The following is a 19,166-nucleotide window of genomic DNA, read 5'->3' on the forward strand; positions in this document are numbered from 1 at the left end:
ACACCCTCCAAAGAGAAGTGAGTAGAAGTTATGGATGTGGGTACGTCTGCATGTTTGATTGACGTGTTTGGCAGCTCTCCTGCCTGACAGAGATGGTCCCTTTGTGTTGATAAATCACCTTAATGTGCCAGGCTCTCCAGCAAATAGAACAAGGTCTTGTGCCTAAAGGAGGCAAAGCTTTCTGTGTGCTCCATGTTCTGCTTGGCGGCGGGAATCCTGGTCTCCAGGTGGAACGTGGGGTGAATTTGTGTGTGTTCTCCTGGCTAGATTGAGTCAGTATGTCCAGGAGGAGGTCCAGGGATTACCCAGGCGTGGGGAGGACCCCCGTGGGTAAGTCTAGTCCAGAACCTGTAATCAAGATGTAATTGTCATAAGCCTAGTGAATGTCCAGTTGCAGATGCCTGTTTACAAAGCTAGCTCATAAGTTAGGCTGAAAGGAAATGTTCTTTTCCAAAAGTCCTTTTTATAATCATCTAGGGGGAAAGGGATAAATTGATAAGCCCCATTAATGAGAGGACTCTTAGAAATAATGTAAAAAGACTCAATTTACAAATACAAATGCTGCCAAAGCATGCAGAGGTAATTTTCTGTTTTCTCAGGCACTCCTGCACTAATTCAGAACCCTTGAATGGTGTATTCCCTTCAAGATGTATTTTAGATTTGTTTATGAGTATTGTAGCAAATTGTCCATGTTGATACATAATATATGTAGTTCATCATTAGAGTTTCTTTGAATTCAATAACCAAACACTTCTCCTTATAGACTGCTTTTCTGAATTGCCCGTGACTTCTTTTCTTCCCCCCATCCAGTTTAACTACTGCTTTGATGTGGACTGGCTCGTAAAACAGTATCCACCAGAGTTCAGGTGAGTTCCACGGAGTGATGGATGACGTCCTAACTGTAATGCAGCCTTAAAACACACGATTTGTGTTTCTCAGGCAGCTGCCATGCATCTTCTTTGAATATTTCTTTTGGAACTATTGAAATCATAAAAACGTTAAGTTATACTGGGAAAACAGCATTTTTTGATATATTCTAACTAATCACAAGCCTTCCTAATACAGATTTTAGCATGTCCTTCTGTTCTGTCCAGAAGTAGATTAGGACATATTTCAACCCAAATAAAAGAATTTTAGGTCCAATGTTAGTATGAAGGAAAAGGTCACTGCCACCTGCGTTCTCGACCTATAAGCATGCCATGCTTCACTGGGCACATCAATGCTGTTCTGTTTTTGAGACACTCTTGTTTCACAAGTGATTTTTCATGTAGCTTAGGAGTTAATGCAGGGGTCATAGGGCCTTCCCTTACCCAGATTATGGAAGTGATGGGTTTTCGGTCTGTCTGCCTCATATTAGGCAGTGCAAACCAAATAAATATGGCATCCCATGGTGACATGCCACCTGTCCCATTTCTAACACATTGACGTGGCAGAGTCCCATAACAGCAAGTAAGGTGGAGGAATACCCATGCAGGAAAATGGTTGTCAGGGTCCTCAAAGTCCATGGTGCATTTAGCACATCAGATTGTGAGGACTGTCTTGAGTCACAACCCCTCCAGGTCACAGCAGAGCTTCAGGCTCAGGCCACGGGGCTCCATTATAAAGGTAACCAGTTACCGAAGGTTAATCGGTCACTGTCCTGTGCCGGCCCCGTACTCAGTCACCACACAGGCCAGAAGCAAATGTCGGTGGTCAGCGACCCTTAACTGGGCGCCAGTTCAGCTTCATGAATGATGGATTTTAAATACTCCTGATCTCTTTTTCAGGAAGAAACCAGTCCTGCTCGTGCATGGCGACAAACGCGAAGCAAAGGCTCACCTACATGCCCAGGCAAAGCCTTATGAAAACATTGCCCTCTGCCAGGTAAGCTACTCATTGCCCTTCGAGATCATGCTTAGTCTGAGAGTTGGAAGGAAATTGAGATCTTGAGTCTATCCACCCACCTAATGCGGGAATCCTCTCTCCAGCGTCACCCACAGACATCTGTCCAGCCTTGGCTTAAACGCTTCCTGAGGTAGCTCATCCTATTTGTGGGTAGCCCTCATGGTTGAAAGATTTTCCTTTATGTTAACCTGATATCTCTGTAATTAGTCAGGGTTCTCCAGAGAAACAGAACCAATAAGGGTGTGTGTGTGTGTGTCTGTGTCTGTGTCTGTGTCTGTGTCTGTGTCTGTGTCTGTGTCTGTGTGTGTGTGTCTGGAGACCCCAAGAAGCACTGATGTTGCAGTTTGAGGCCAAAGACCGACTGGAGACTCATTCCCTCTTCCTGCAGGGAATCAGTCTTTTTTTTATTTCTTTTCCACTTTTCAACAGACTGACTGAGGCTCACAAACATTCTGGAGGATAATGTCCTTTACTCGAAGTCCACTGATTGAAATGTTAATCTCCTCAGAAAATACCTTCACGGCAGCATCTGAGCAAATATCTGGGTGCTGTGGCCTAGCCAGGTTGACACACACAGTCTTCTTCCTCTGCCTTCTACGTTGGTCCTAATTTTCCCTCTCTGGAGCCACGTAGACTGAGTCTCCTCCTTGCACGTGTCAGTGATTCTCGTATCTGAAGTCATCTGTATTGTCCCCCTAGTTTTCTCGTTCAGGTTCAAGCGTTCACTTTCTTCAGTTGTACCTGGTATATCAAGGGTTCCCTATCTTTCCCCAACCTGCCACCCCTCTGGTTGTATCTATTTTGTCCACGTTCCTGTGGAAACAGAGGTTTCAGCATTATTGAGCAGGTTTTTTGGATTCAATTCAGTGGCAGTTTCTTTCTCTGAAGGCAGCTTAAAACTGGTAGTCTTTATTGTGACAACTTATCCAACTCACATTAGCTGCCATTGACATTTCACCCATAGCCCTTAGTTCTTTTGCACAAGAACCACTCAATACTGGAGAGACCCATAGATCAGAAGCAGACCTGTTAGAAAACTACCTCGCGAGTTGTATGCTGCATGTGGTCCTAGTCCGATGAGGGGCGTTAAGTGGTCTCATAACAGGCTTGGTTTGCTGGGACCAAAGCAGAGAAGAGGCGAAGAAAAGGCTGTTTCTTTATATATTCCCATGATTTTGTCCTGATACTTTCCAGTCAGTTCATGGAAATACAGTGTGACCAGTGAGTCTTGGAGTTTCCTTAGGACTCATTGTTCTAAACTCCACATCTGAAAGGATCTTTTTATGTGTGGCATTTTGTGTAAGAAGCAGGCAAACTGGGCGGGGAGGGGAGGCAAGGGGGTAGCATGGAATTCAGAAAATGTTTACATTTATGATTTCCTTCCTGTGGTGGTTCTGAAGTGGCTGGTGTAATATTCACCTTTTCCTATTTGAGCAAGTTGGTCAGTCCATTCATGAGCAGCTTGATGAATGATTCTTTCATGGCCCTTTTCTCTCCTGGCCAATAGCTTAGTGAAATTGGCTCAGGATTTCTACTCTTGGAGTACAGAGACAAGAGTGAACTACATAGAACCTAATTATTTTTCTTTTCCGTTTTCCTTCTAACGTCCTTTTTCCTCCATCCATACAAGGTAAAAGAATTCCAACTCAAGTTTTATCACTTCTTCTAGCTATAGAATATTATCTATGTGTGTATGTGTATTTTTTTAAAGATTAAAACAGTGAGAAATCTCAACCTGATCAATTTTAAACCCGTCTCACAACATTTTTCCTGTGATGTAACTCACTGTACTTTATGTAGTTGGAGTTTTAAATTATTCCATCTCTTTACCCATCCTGTTTGCAGCTCACCTTCTACACAAGATATGCCTTTGCTTAGCAGTTGCCTAAAATCCCCTTGTTTTGCATTTGTTTCCAAAGACAGAAGAGGTTAAACTGCAATAGGATAGCACTTATCAGACTAATAGTGGGCAGAAAATAAAATAACACGGGAATCCTGAAAACCAGCGATAAAATCAATGGAAATACAAAGTGTTTTTCAAATGTACTGAAAAGTTTAGGAAAGGTTGTGGCAGGCCTAGTGGCATGCTTCAGGCCAGCCACTAAAGGGTGTAACGAGCCCTGTCTTCCAGACCTCGTGTGAAGGGCCTCCGTAAGCTCCCAGCTCTAGTCTGCGGGACATGGTGATTGCCCCATCCTGACTTATTGAAATACCTTTATATCTTGTCTTTTTTTTTTTTTAAAGGAATTCCTTTATTATTTATTTATTTATTTATTTATGGCTGTGTTGGGTCTTCTTTTCTGTGCGAGGGCTTTCTCTAGTTGTGGCGAGCGGGGGCCACTCTTCATCGCGGTGCGAGGGCCTCTCACTATCACGGCCTCTCTTGTTGCGGAGCACAGGCCCAGACGCGCAGGCTCAGTAGTTGTGGCTCATGGGCCTAGTTGCTCCGCGGCATATGGGATCTTCCCAGACCAGCGCTCGAACCCGTGTCCCCTGCACTGGCAGGCAGACTCTCAACCACTGTGCCACCAGGGAAGCCCTATATCTTGTCTTTAAAATGAATTTTTGAATTTTTTTTAGCAACATAGTGTCATTTGACTAAGCTGGGTCACGTTAAGTCAAAGAATAAGTGGATGCTGACACTTTTCCCATTTTGCACACCTGGTGGTCCAGGTTCAGACTTCCTGGGTTCTGTCCCAGCTCTCTACCCGCTAGCTGTGTCATTCTGGACCCATCACTTAACCACTTAAAGCCTCACTTCTTCATCTTTAAAATGAATTACTAATACTGTATCTCATAGGGTTATTGGGCAAAGAATTTGGTGCATTTGCCAAAAAGAAGCACCCATTAAATATTATCTGTTGCAATTATTATCATCCTTGCTTTTGTGCTTAGACTTGCCCAAAAGCACACAACAAATTGCAAAACTAAACTCAGAAGCCAAGTTTTTTGACCACTGCTTTTTCTGAGCTAAATATTAATTTACAGAGTGACAGTCTTCATTCTAATTTTGTAATTTAAAGACGTGAAATACTGGGATTAACATATACACACTACTATATATAAAATAGATAACCAACAAGGAACTACTCTGTGTCACAGGGAGCTATACTCAGTATTTTGTAGTAACCTATAAGGGAAAAGAATCTGAAAAAGAATAGAGATATATATGTATCAATATAACCAAATCACTTTGCTGTACACCTGAAACTAACACAACATTGCGTTAATTTTTTTAAAAAAAAAGACATGAAAAAAAAAAAAAAAAAAGACAAAAATGCACTTTCCTGCTCACTCTTCTGTGGCCAGACCACACAAACGCATGCCAGTCTGTGAGCAACCCGAACACTGAGTTTACAAGGGCAGTGAACTTGGCCACCTGTCCGTGAGCATCCCCAAGACAGGGGCTATGTCATCCTCACCTGTGTATTCCAGTTGCCCATTGCTGCCCCCAGCAGACAGGCCCACCTGTAGAGAGTGGGCAGGGGGGGCGCTTTGATTTTAATAGCACTTGCTTCCATTTGTAGAGTGCTTACCCCGTGCAGCTCCTTTTCCTAAGCATTCTATGTGTACTTTTCTCATTTATTCCTAACAACTCCCTGAATCTCCTAACAGTACCCTCATTTCAAAGAGTAGAAAGATGAGGCATAGAGATTCAAGTATTTTCCGAAGTCATACATAGTTGTGAAGATAGGATTTGTGTCCATACACAGAATTCCTAGCTGGTAAGCTATTCTTGGCATCTCTATTTATTTTAACTTTTTCATCTTGAGGCCTAACCAGGGTCTTGCTATACTGGATGTGAGATAAAATGTTTTACTTCCCCACCTACCCCACCCCCCATTTGTTTGTAAAGGTATCATTTTAAAACATGAAAAATGGATTTAATATATTTATTTTCAGCATCTTCTATGTTATAAATGTGAGAAAACTTTTAACATCATAATGTCTCAATACTGCCACCACTTTCAATGTTTCTTTTAAATATGCTTTGAAAACTTTTTGTGTGTATTTCTGTATAAGCCAAATATCTAATTTTAAAACGTTGCATAGAGTCATTTGTTTTTACTAGTTTTCTGGCATCTAAAGAAATTAGGCTTCTCACTTCTAATTACTGTAATTAAAAATGCAATATGTATTGAATCATTCTGGGTAACAAAAAAGTTGTTCTTTAAAAAATGAACCTCGGGCTTCCCTGGTGGCGCAGTGGTTGAGAATCTGCCTGCCAATGCAGGCGACACGGGTTCGGGCCCTGGTCTGGGAGGATCCCACATGCCGCGGAGCAGCTGGGCCCGTGAGCCACAACTACTGAGCCTGTGCGTCTGGAGCCTGTGCTCCGCAGCAAGGGAGGCCATGACGGTGAGAGGCCCTCGCACCGCGATGAAGAGTGGCCCCCACTCGCCGCAACTGGAGAAAGCCCTCGCACAGAAACGAAGACCCGACACAGCCAAAAATAATTAAATAATTAAAAAAAAAAAAAGAATCACTAAAAAAATGAACCTCACTGGATGCTATTCTAAAAGCTGTTTTGAATCTACAAACAATAAATGCTGGAGAGGGTGTAGAGAAAAGGGAACCCTCATACACTGTTGGTGGGAATGTAAATTGATACAGCCACTATGGAGAACAGTATGGAGGGTCCTTAAAAAACTAAAAATAGAACTACCATATGACCCAGCAATCCCACTGCTGGGCATATACCCTGAGAAAACCATAATTCAAAAAGTCGTGTACCACGGTGTTCATTGCAGCTCTATTTACGATAGCCAGGACATGGAAGCAACCTAAGTCCATCGACAGATGAATGGATAAAGAAGATGTGGCACATATATACAATGGAAGATTACTCAGCCATAAAAAGAAACGAAACTTGAGTTATTTGTAGTGAGGTGGACGGACCTAGAGTCTGTCATACAGAGTGAAGTAAGTCAGAGAAAAACAAATACCGTATGCTAACACATATATATGGAATCTAAAAAAAAAAAAAAAGGTCATGAAGAACCTAGGGGCAAGACGGGAATAAAGACGCAGACCTACTAGAGAATGGACTTGAGGACACGGGGAGGGGGAAGGGTAAGCTGGGACAAAGTGAGAGGGTGGCATGGACATACATACACTACCAAATGTAAAATAGATAGCTAGTGGGAAGCAGTCACATAGCACAGGGAGATCAGCTCGGTGCTTGTGACCAGCTAGAAGGATGGGATAGGGAGGGTGGGAGGGAGGGAGACGCAAGAGGGAAGAGATATGGGGATATATGTATATGTATAACTGATTCACTTTGTTATAAAGCAGAAACTAACACACCATTGTAAAGCAATTATACTCCAATAAAAATGTTTTAAAAAAATTAAAAAATAAAAGCTGTTTTGGCGATCAAGGGCTTGTCCACTAGAGGGCAGTAAAAACTTTAAAAACAAAAAAAAGTTGACCTGAATCTTTTCTAATTTAATTTTCAATAGATAGGGATATTATTGAGTTTTTAAAAAACAAGTAACTTGACCTCTTTTTTATCCTAGGCAAAGTTGGATATTGCATTTGGAACACACCACACGTAAGCAATTTTTATGAAATGGGGGAGGGAGGATATGAGTTTAATAGATCAAAGGATGCTCTTCAGAAATCGCCCTTAGAGGGACTCATGTGATGATTTTGCTGGGGGAAAAGCTATCAATTAGGAAGCAGAGGAAAAGGAGTTGTTTCTGAACAGCCTTAAGACCAAGTACCAGGATTCTGGCTCTGGACATTAAAGTCTGAATCTGTGATGCAGTTTCTGCTTTCTCTTGAGGGCGTTCATTATAGCCGACTGAGGGGGATAGATTGTGGTCCGCGGTTACGCATGGCTGTACGTGCGGTAGTCACATGCCTATGGATTCCACTACTTTAAAGAAGGTCTTGTGAATTTTATAAGATTCTGAGTTGCATCAAATAGAATATTGTTGGGTCAACTCTGTGCTGTGATTGAAAGAAAAACTGTTTCACAAGAAGTTGTCATCTTGAGAGGCTGGTACGTGTCCCTGCTTCAAGACATCTCAGAAAATTCTCTGAGGATAATTTCTGAGACATTGCCAACGACAGACAGGAGAAACTTTTCTCTTACTTCCTACTTGATACGTATCAGCTTGACTCCCGTTCTATTTGAGTCTTACTGTTTTATGGAGCCCTTTTACGTAATTGTTGTCTAGCTGAGAAAAGAATAAGAGAAGCACAGCTCGAGGGGATGTAAAGTGTTTTGAGACATCGTGGTGTTTGTCCTTCCAGCTTTTAGTTTTCGGGTGAGAGAGGCAAGACAAACACATGAGCTAGGAAAGAAGGAAAGCCTTCCAGCTCCTGGTGACAGGTGTGAACGCGTCCCCCGCCCTCCCCCGACAGAGTGGAGCTGCCACAGTAACTCTGAAGGAGTCTCCGGGGTCACACTTGCGTCAGCTGGTGGTGACTACTTGCGGAGCATCTGGAAGTGACCAGATGCAGCCCCATCCTCCAGGAGCTCGTGGTCCTCTTAGAGACGGTGAACGAGCTCCATCCCTGCTTCCAGGATGCTGTGAGTCCCGGGGCTTATCTCATAGTGCTTTAGCATGCTGAAGCTCTTTGGTGGCCCCCAGAGCGGGAAGCAAAGGCACCTCCCACGGCCCTGAGACTCCACAGCGGGAGGGAAGCGTCAGATGTGGCCGTGCAGCCAGGAGCAGACTGCAGGATGGGCCTCTCTCCTCTTCGGGCTGTAGCAGGGCCTCCCGTCCATGTGACCCACTCCTGCCCCAGTAGCATGAAGTAGCTGCGGCCCTGTCCAGCCCAAGGGAAGCCGTGCACAGTGAGAGGAGGATCCAACACGTGTGACCCAGATAAGCGCTGCTTCTGGTTCACGTGGGGAGCTGGATAGTCCCCATGACCTGTCCTAGCCACGGATTCTGCAGTTGTAAAATGGGAACGATAGCGCCTTCTCTGGATTGGGTGGGATTCAGTGTGCTAGCATTCTGTGCGGCTTCTAAAGCAATGCCTGGTACATAAATGCTCCACAGACATTAGCTTGCCTTCCCCCTGTGCAGGAACAGCTTCAAATAGGGGAAATGTCCCCTCTGCCACCCCCATAGCTTAATAGATAATATGCAGGTCAGTATTCTTCAGGGAAGACCTCATTTCTTTATATGTTTTATCCATTTTTAACTCTGACCTTATTGGGACATGCCATTTTGGCTATGAAAAGATTAATATGACTCCCCTTAGATTAGTACTCAACGCTATTTGATAGGATTCACTGACATTAGTGCATGATTTTCCTGTTAATTGCTGCCTTAACTAATGGAAATATTTGTAAAAGTTAAATCATGAATTCATAACTGGCTTATTCTTAATTACAGTCAACTACTAATTTGGCAACTGTGTATGTAAATTTGCGCAGATTTCAGGGAGCACATCTCATACATGGAAAGAAGATTGATTCAACAGCTGTCATTTCTCCAGCTTTGCATTAATTTACCATTTGCCAGCTTGGGTTAAATTCTCATTCTGGCAAGAGCTAAATCTCATTCTGTGTTTGTATAGTCTTTTCTGTATTTTTTAATGCTAATAACCCCATTCTATCGAGATAGTATTTGGGATGTTGTTTATTTGAGAGAACCAGTGGTTCATTTTTTTCCCACATGTAAACTGACTTCCATCAGTAAATGTTAAGTAGCATTTTGGCCTCCATAGAAATAAGGCAGAGTTACTGCCTTGAATGAATCTCTAGTTGGGGGAGAGAGAATTTAGGTTCCTGAAATAATTAGAAAACCATCGGGAGGCCAAGAATCATCCGAAAGTAGATGGCAAAGTAAAGCAAGGCATGGAAGCAGTAGAGGGAATGTACACCTGGAGTGTTTTACATTTAACAAAACACGTACTGCATTTCATTCTCACATCAGCCCTATGAAGTGAACACGGAGTTGATCCTTCATGCCACAAGTGAGAAGCCGAGGCTCAGGGGACATGGAACGACTCAGAGATATTAAATGACTTACATAGGGTCCTATGACTTCTAACTGATGAACACTGGTACTTAGGTCTTCCAGCTTCAGATGGAAAGCTCTTATCTGTCCTGTTCCCTCCCTCTCACTGGAATTAAACTAAGAGAAATAATCTGATGACTGGGGAGGCCCCATGGGAAAGAAGGGAATCTCTAGGGCTGATTTGAGTAAAGGGAGAAGAAAAGGGAAGACTTACCTCAAGCCCAGGTACACGCTGGTGACAAGTCTGGCGTCTGTAGAGTATGAAGAAGGATCAGTCTCTTGAAAATGCAGCATCTTCCAAACTTAAACTGCAACCCACAGTAGGAAATGCGTTTGTCATTTCAGTCTGCTGCACGTGTCTGTACTGATAAGTGCTGAAACAAGAGTGTCACGAACCAGCACTTAAATATATGCAGTATACTCCTGAGTTTCTAATTTATTCTGTTGCAGTTTTTTTTTTTTTAATGCTAGGCAGCCACGGCGTAGTGAGAGGTTGTGACCATACTCTGAAAACACTGGACAGGAAGATTCCTGTTGTCCCTGATAGTAATGGGTGATGCTGAACAGATAATAAGGAGCCAGGCTACAGTGGGGAGGGGTTTAAAGTGCCGGGACTGGCCACGTGGACGGGATGGAGCAAAAAGTTCATATACCAGCAAATACTCAGCATTTTGGAAGGTGCTTTTCCACTTGTCACTTAAGCAGACTTTGATAGCGATGATGTATAGGAGAAAAGAAGACTAAATGTTCAAAGTTGGGATACTGTAATCAGAGTTTAAAGAACTCCTTTAGCTATTACATTTGCATCAGAAAGGTATTATGAGAGTGCTGTTAATGCTTTTTGATCCTTTTTCTGTTTTTAAAGGAAAATGATGCTACTGCTGTACGAAGAAGGCCTCCGGGTTGTCATACACACCTCCAACCTCATTCACGCTGACTGGCACCAGAAGACACAAGGGTTTGTAGGGTTCCGGCCATTTCTTGGTAGTCACTGTGTGTGCTGAGAAAGGTCAAAAGCGAGAACATTCGATTTATTCTTTTTCTCCTGTTTTTTAATTGTGAAAAAACCCAGAATTATGGCATAGAAAAGAGACACATGTAAAAAAAAGTGAGAGTGTTCTTTTACTACCTCCCCCCAGTTCCTCTGTTGAGGTAGCCGGTGTTAACCGTTTAGCACATAATCATCCATAACTGCCTTTATTATACCTGTAAACATACATATTTATACACCGTAGTTTTTTTCTAGTTTTTACAAAATGGCATCATACATACACTCTACAGCCAAGTAGATCCAAGGATCTGAGGCAGGAAAGAGGATGAAAAATGAAAGGTCTGAACCTATTATTTTTCCATTAAGACCCTCCTGATAACTTTCTTGGTCCTCACTTATTCCTGCACCCACTTTTGCTTGCCACTTCCCAGCAGGTGTCAAAAGAAAGCTTGGGGGTTGATTGTACACTAAAAATGTCCCCTCACCCCCAGTCAGTTTAGTTTCCCATAAAACAAATCTAAACGGCTGTCTTTTTAGAGCCTGTAACATGGTTGTGAATCTCCAAAAGAATTGAACGTGAAGGTTTTTCATGGCTTTTTTTTTTTTTTTTAATTACTAACCCTTGGTCCTTGGTGCATGTATGCCAGATCAAGGTTTTGATCTCTTACGAGAAGTTTAGGTTTATTTTTAGGGATTTTAGGGACTTGTTCAAATCATTTCACCCTTTGTTCTCCTTCCCGATAAGGCTTTATTACGACCAGCCTTAATTTCGCTTTCTTTCACTTAAGCTGTTCTGCACATCTCTGCCTTCCTGTGTTAGAAGGAACTCAGCCTTTCAAGAGTATCTTCCCCTGCATCCTCCTCCTCGTTTCCTTGCTCATACCATTGCCCAGCCTGGGCTAGAACCCTAATCCGGGGCTCTGACTGAGCCCAAGTTAGACCTTCAGTTGAGCTGAGACAGAGAGCCTCCCAGCCCCCATCCTCTGGGCCTGCTGGACCTGAGTGGGCCGTGCAGCACCAGAGCTGCCTCTTCCCTCACACAGCCTTTCCCTGAGCCAGGTGTGTGTCGTCCTCTCTTCACTCCCCTTCCCCACCATAGCAGGTGGCTTGATCCCCTGTCCCCACTGCCTGATGGTTTTCCTATAAACATGTTCTAGTTTCCAAGTGTCCCACTTAAGGTACGCTTCTCAGAATGCAGCATTGTTCCGATGGGTTCAGGGTCTCGGGGATGGACTGTCTCTAAGAGCCTCAGCCGCAGTGCTCTTGGTCCACCGAGCTTCCGGTTAACAAGGTCTTTGCTGCCCCACGAGCTTCTAAACTGCTAGCTTGGATTCTGGGACTCGTGACTCATGTAGCCCCATCTAAAAAGGAAGTGAGATTAACATAGCTTGTTCTTGGGGGAACAATAATTAACGTAGCTAAAGGGATTTATCGAGTTGGCTCTCCTGTGGCTCAAAGAATCCCACCCACAGCCTCTAGCCCTCTGGAACTTGAGCTTATAGGCAGCCAGGTCTGTTTCCTTAGGCGTCTCTGGGTTGGCTACTATGGGGAAGGGATTAAGGGTAAATGGCTCAGGTGTTCATTTTTCTCCTTTATTTAAAAAAAACTTTTAATTTAAATGTTTTAAAAAATGTATTGACTAGGTAACTTCACGTGGTTCAAAACTCAAAGTACCAAGGGTATGAAATCTACCTCCAACTTCCCTCTGCCGGCCACCCCAGAATAGGAGGTGCTGTTATCTCACGGTTAGTCTAGATTCTACTCTGTCTGATACTTTCACGTCGTGGGTTGTAACTTTCTTAAAATATTGGCTTGGCCAAAAAGTTCGTTCGGGTTTTTCCGTAAGACCTTTTGGAAAAACCCAAACGAACTTTTTGGCCAACCCAATATTTAAAAGTAGTTTTTTTGTGTAATCCTATTTCCTAGTCAGCCTGTCATGGCTCTGCTGATTCTTTCCTCCTCCACATGTGTTCCAGCCATCCTTTTCACCTGCTTCTTGGTCTGCCTGTTAATTTCTCAATTTTAAAATTACTTGGCCCCGGATGATTTCTCTTCTTATTTTGTGAAATGTTAAAAACGCCTCACATCTTGGTATCCTGGTTTAGAAAGTCGTCGTCTGTCATGTTCCTCATCCAGAACTACTCTCATGAGTGGACCTCTAATCCAGGAGGAGCCCCACTCACCCTGTGGGCTCCGAGTTGCTACTGGGAGGAGAGACCTTAGCCAGCCAGCCCGACATGGTCGTGTTACACGCACAGGGTCAGAGGGAGGCCCAGAGGGGTCACCGAGCTTGCCCAGAATGACACAGCCAGGTAGAAGCAGATCCAGGTCCAGAGCCTGGACTCCCATCCTGGTCGCAAGTATAACCCCTCATGCGAGGGGTCACCTCGAGGTGGGAAGGGAAGGTGTGACTTGCCACCCTGCTAGAAACGTGTACAGAGTTCACAAGACGCACAGCCGGGATCCTCGTGGTTCTGGATCCTTCCTGCCCTGGCGGCCTGCCTCTTACTAGTCTCCTTGGAGGGCTGCTGGGTGAAAGAGGAATTGGGCAGTTTCTCTTTTGGCTTGTTGGGTAGAAGTGTGGTGGAAATAAGCCAAGAAGGGGAAAAAGGCAGACACAGCTCGTACTTGCTGAGGCTGCTTTAAGTTAGACCCTGTTCATTACCTCGTGGGCGCCTTGGTGAGGCAGGACTGTTAACCTGATTTTGCTGTTGAAGAAACAGCACAAGAAGTTTGAAGCCATACTTCTTTGTAATCTACGAGGGACCGGTTCACAGAAAGACTGGGTTTAGCTGTGGTTGTTTGCCATTTGTGGGTGTGATATAGAAGTTTTGGCAAAGTACACTGACAAAGAATTGATGAAAGATGTCTTTAAAGTTTTTTTACTGAATTATTTTAAAGTCTGAGTTTAGTGTTAATGTAACATGACTAAATGTGGTCTATACTCATTCCAGACACCAGATGTGGGATTATATATATCCCATATGTTATGTATGAAAGTGAGTTTGTTTATTGAAAACATATTTGCACATACATTTTTTCTTAGATAACTTTTATTTTCCAGTTGGTTAAAGAGCTACATTGACGTAGGCATGGGCAGAACCTTGCTGGGGTTACTGCTGGTGGTGTGGAGTTGCTATAGCAATTAGGAGTAGAGCACTTAACTGTTGTCATCAAGTCTTTAAAAATGATGTAGAGGTGCGAGGGGGAATAAGGAAGGTGCGTGAATGAAGGAGGGAGCATGGAGAGACTGAGTTGGGAGAGGCGGGCAGAGGCCAGGTCTTACTGGGTCTTAAATTCACAGTGAGGTTTTCAAAAATAATTCTGAATATGATGGGAACCATTGGAGTGGTGCCGTCAAATTTGTTTCATGTTTTATAAGGGTGACCTTACCTACCATGTGGAGAGAGGTAGTGAGAATTCACCTCTTCCTTAGGGTGAGTGCCTAATCAATACAGAGGTACGAATGTGATCAGCTGTGCTTCTGACTGTTAAAGGTTATATATTTTTTTCCATTCCAGAATATGGTTGAGCCCCTTGTACCCACGAATAGTCCATGGGACCCACAGATCTGGAGAATCAACCACACACTTTAAAGCTGACCTCATCAGCTACTTGATGGCTTATAACGCCGCTCCCCTCAAGGAGTGGATAGATACCATCCAGGAGCACGACCTCTCAGAAACAAAGTACGTGGCCTCTTAGCAACTTGGGGTGCTTACCTTGAACGCCATGTGAGGTCTGGAACACAGGGGCCCGGCAGGAGATGGCTGTCCTTCGGGACGTGATGAGAGCAGGGCCTGTCACTGTCTGCACCTCCTGGTCCTCAGGCACTGAAGTGGAGGCCGGGAGATCTTGCCCCTCACCTGAGTGCCACCACCCCACCCCTCCCATCCCAGCCGGAGAGCTTTCTCTTAAAATTGCTGAGCTCTTTGCCTGGTACCTTATACCCCGTGGGTGTCCCACCATTACTTGATGTGCTCAAAAATGATTTTAAGTGTCAGTTACTCCTCTGAAGAGGCATCTCAAGAAAGTGGGTTGGCTCTTAGAATATTTCTTGCTTAATGTTAGTTTTCATGCATATTTTGTGATTTGGGGAGTCCACAAATCACTATGTTCTGTAACTTGTGCTTTATATCTTTTTAGTGTTTACCTTATTGGCTCAACCCCGGGACGCTTTCAAGGAAATCAAAAAGATAACTGGGGACATTTTAGGCTTAGGAAGGTAACAGAATTTTTACTATTTTACCATTTTTTAAAAATTTAATGTATGTTCTGTCCTTTTTCATTTATAATTGGTATATTTTGAAGGCAGCTTCATAGTATCTCTAGCACAATTCTGGGCAAATAGTAGGCACTTGATAATTGATTGTCTAATTATAGTTTCCAGTAATTACTTGTATTTTAACATTTTGCCTCATTTATAGGTGTAGAGTTAACGATTCTACATGGCAAAAGTACGTGGAGGATTTTTAGTTTTTTTATTTCTTGTAATAAAGATAGAGTTTTCTGGGGTTTTTTTAATTTTTTATTTATTTATTTATGGCTGTGTTGGGTCTTCGTTTCCGCGCGAGGGCTTTCTCCAGTTGCGGCAAGCGGGGGCCACTCCTCATCGCAGTGCGTGGGCCTCTCACTGTCGTGGCCTCTCTTGTTGTGGAGCACAGGCTCCAGATGCGCAGGCTCAGTAGTTGTGGCTCACGGGCCCAGCTGCTCCGCAGCATGCGGGATCTTCCCAGACCAGGGCTCGAACCCGTGTCCCCTGCATTGGCAGGCAGACTCTCAACCACTGCGCCACCAGGGAAGCCCAGTTAGAGATTTTTTATTCATATAAGTATTATAGCTTTTGATCAGCACATCAAGGATTTTTAACACAAATTCAACACAGAGCAGAAAATAGTGTTGAGTGAAGACTACAGCTGAGCTATGATGTGTTTTGTTTGCTAAACCATTGCCCTGAGAACTGTAATTATGACAATGACATTTGCTGCTGGTATGAAAATAAGCCAAGAAAGGTCTTTAACAAAACTAAACAACCAGCAAGTTAAAGCTTAAAGTTTTCTCCACCTCTCTCTAGGAGTCAGTTTATCGACCTTAGTAAATTCCTTAAAGGGGCTTTCTTAAAAGCCCCTCTTTTTCCATAAATTATTTATGTTGTGTGAGAATTCCGCCCGGCCAATGACAACTTTTCACTTTAATTTCCTTTTGTAAGTGAGACCACAGCTGAAAGCCGGCAAGGTCTCGAAGCCACCATCTTTCTGTCTTGACCTGGGGAGGAGAGGGTCCCACATACTGGCTAAGTGCACAGCTTTGTGGGCGGATACCCACACCGGGGGCCAGATCCTGACCTGGTTACAAGCCATGTGACCTTGACTTGCTCCTTAACCCCTCTTGACATCCATAAAATGGGCATAACAACAGTACTTCCCTCACAGAATTGCGTAAGGATTAAATGAGGAAATGAATGCAAGGCACGTGCTGAGTGTTGGGTAAGCACTGGTGTGTATTAGCCTGTGGGCCGGTGTTTCAGAACGGCCCGGTGATGGCCCATATCGTGCAGCATCCCAGTCTTACTGGAAGCGGAGTAGCATCTTAGAGTTTGCGGCCACTTTCCACTGTCAGGAACCCGTGTTGCATCATAGCTGCATTCCAAGGAAGATGGGTGATCAGACGTCTGTTCCACTGAGGTGTAAAGAGAAGCCCAGGGCCTTGGCTAGGGCCATGTACCTGATCAAGGACTGAGCCCAGAATAGCCCAAAATAGAAGCCGAGTCCTGTTGTTGGCTCAGTCCTGTTTCCTATGCCATGCTGCACCCAGGGTGGAAGTTGAGAACTATTTGGGCTCTTTGGGGAAGTGCGTTTATAAATATTAATGCCTACTCTGTGGTAAGGAAAATAGTACGTATAAAATAAACAATACATCCATCAGAATATGAGCTCCCCTGGGGCAGGAACTGAGGCTTTTTTTTGTTGTTGCCATCTCCAGCCTCTAGGAAGACCTTCGGTACGTGTTTAAATGGATAAAATTTCCCAGTATTTTCTGAATTGTTTCTGCAGCTTTGCATAAATATCAGACAAAGCAGGAAATGCAGGTCAGTCTTCTGCAGTGCTTATGGTAGTATGTATCTAAATGTAAATATATTCCCTTTTATTTACAGAGCGTCACAGCTGCCTAGATCCCAAGAGTTAAACCTCTTTCAAATGATACGAGTCAAAATATACAATAGCTTGACCTCCTAGTATTGTTTAGGTATGTTAAACCATTGCAACTTCAAGGCAGAAATCTAATTTCGTGTGGCAGGTTGGTGCTTTATCTGACATCGCTACTAAAATGGGTCTTCTTTTTATTTTTTTAATCTCTTTTTGCTTTTAGTACAAATCAAAGAATTTTGGAAGAAGAATACTTGTGTCCACTTACTCCATTAAAATAAAATATCTTCAGTATTTAAAAATATTTCCCAAAGAAGGAAAAAAAAACTACCCATGGGTATGAACTTGGTCGCTAATATTTTCAGCCTTTCCTTGTGAACGAGGCATTCCAAGGGCGGAAAACCGTGTTCTGAGTTGTCACAGCATTTCTGTTCACGTGTTTGGAGTGACAGTAGCATTCGTTTTTATTCTCTCACAGCTTCTGAAAGAGCATGCCTCATCCATACCTAAAGCAGAGTCCTGGCCTATAGTAGGTCAGTTCTCAAGCGTTGGCTCCATGGGGGCCGATGAATCAAAATGGTTGTGTTCTGAGTTTAAAGAGAGCTTGGTGACACCGGGCAAGGAAAGCAGGACCCCAGGAAGTGCTGTTCCTCTCCATCTGGTGAGTGCTTCTCCTTGAGGTCACCGTTCTAATCCTCTGGTCCAGGAGAAGAAACAAGTAAGTCCTCTTTGTCATAGAGAGATGTTTCATTCCGTGGTTTGGGGATGGAAACAGCAGTACGTTAGCTTAGTCATTTGTAATCAAGTGGCCCTAATATCATTTGGTGCTGGGAGCTTGCTGGTTTGTTCAGAGCTCCATCTCAGCCACAGACTAGACGGCGAATTCTCCATTCCTTCCTTCAGGTTGTCAAGCCAAGGGAAAAAATACTTGATAAATCATTGCCAGCAGAATTACAAGCATTATTAATTTAGAGACCTTTGAATTAATAATTTTGCATTCAATTCTGTGTTAATTTGTCATTTCAGAGGGAAAAAAAATACTCAAATGGAAATGTAATTTTCTTTCATTGACTGTAAATGCTTTCTGTAGTTTAATTACTAGAAGTTTAATTTTTTTCAGGAAGATAGGAACTTGTTTAAAATTTAAAGTACATTTTCTAAGTCTTTAGGTATTTCTACTTGAGATTTTCATTTTCTTAAAAACGAATCTTCATTCCTTTTAACAAATAGTTCTTCAACGTGGTACATTCCAAGTGTTTTTTTTTTTTTTTTTAGATATATCCTTCAGTGGAAAACGTGCGAACCAGCTTAGAAGGATATCCAGGTAATTGTTGGGGAAACTGTCCCGATTGTATTTTTTGTGTGTGTGTATTTCATAAATGCCCTGGTAAACTTTTTCTTTTTTAATTTTACTGGGATATAGTTGATTTACAATGTTGTGTTAGTTTCAGGTGTAGAGCAAAGTGATTCAGTTATACATGGCCCTGGTAAACTTTTTAAAACAAGTAATAAAAATGCCTTCCTCCTTGAGACCAGAAAAGTGTTGGTTAGAAATTTAGAGATTATTCTCTCTTAACTAGATAAGGATCATGAAAGTAGGTAATATTGAGCAGTGCTGTGGTCCAAAGATGATCCCATGCAGTTGGGCAGTTTGTGTGTTGTTTAATCCTCACAATAATGCTCTGAGTGATTGATATTTTTACCAGTAAGATTGTTCTCACTTCTGCCACCAGCAGATTGGTTGTCCAGACAAGACGTCCGGATAAAACCAGCTTCCCCTACAGCTGTGTGTCATACCTTTCTCCGACCTCTCTCTCCCCGCATCCCCCCTGCCCGAAGTACTGTGTGGTTCTTCCAGATTTGAATCCCAGATACAGATAATATTGAAGGTCCGGAACTTACGCTGAATACTGAGATGAAACCTTTGGTATAACCCAGTTGATATATCTCATCTTGCAAGAGCTTCATCTGTAAATCCTAGGACTGTTTTGTAGACATCTTTCCGTCTTGTCCTCTATTTCCCTTATGTCAGTGCTAGGCACTAAACTTATTTAGAATTCAGCAACCCCCCAGATAGTGCATTAAGGAGGTATTATCCAGAAACCCAAACAGGGTAATGCCTTGGAAAAAGGGGAAGTCTGATTGGCATTTGCTTATGGCTGG

At 43.1% G+C, this 19,166-nt stretch overlaps 1 protein-coding gene and 1 long non-coding RNA gene across 9 annotated transcripts in view; one reads left to right on the forward strand and one right to left on the reverse strand.

Moving 5' to 3' along the window:
• Positions 1-19,166, forward strand: part of LOC103000801 (tyrosyl-DNA phosphodiesterase 1) — an 83,294-nt gene that overhangs the window by 9,523 nt on the left and 54,605 nt on the right. For 6 of the 8 annotated variants that reach the window (XR_009007427.1, XM_057542474.1, XM_057542473.1 and 3 more), the window contains exons 4-11: positions 811-866; positions 1,767-1,863; positions 7,404-7,438; positions 10,732-10,824; positions 14,379-14,546; positions 15,004-15,082; positions 17,482-17,664; positions 18,279-18,327. Coding sequence is in view for 6 of the 8 variants with exons in the window: in XM_057542474.1 (XP_057398457.1) it covers positions 811-866; positions 1,767-1,863; positions 7,404-7,438; positions 10,732-10,824; positions 14,379-14,546; positions 15,004-15,082; positions 17,482-17,664; positions 18,279-18,327 (760 nt within the window). In the remaining 2 variants the exon portion in view is untranslated. Of the gene's footprint in view, positions 1-810; positions 867-1,766; positions 1,864-7,403; positions 7,439-10,731; positions 10,825-14,378; positions 14,547-15,003; positions 15,083-17,481; positions 17,722-18,278; positions 18,328-19,166 lie in introns of all 8 variants that reach the window. The other 2 variants (XR_009007428.1, XM_057542475.1) reach the window with 2 other exon arrangements.
• On the reverse strand, positions 809-10,307 carry LOC130707543 (uncharacterized). The gene is made up of 2 exons (XR_009007462.1): positions 10,081-10,307; positions 809-978 (listed from the first exon to the last, which is right to left on the reverse strand). It is a non-coding gene; the product is annotated as an uncharacterized LOC130707543 (long non-coding RNA).

Source organism: Balaenoptera acutorostrata, chromosome 3 (genome assembly GCF_949987535.1).
Source record: "Balaenoptera acutorostrata chromosome 3, mBalAcu1.1, whole genome shotgun sequence".
Lineage (NCBI taxonomy): Eukaryota > Metazoa > Chordata > Mammalia > Artiodactyla > Balaenopteridae > Balaenoptera > Balaenoptera acutorostrata.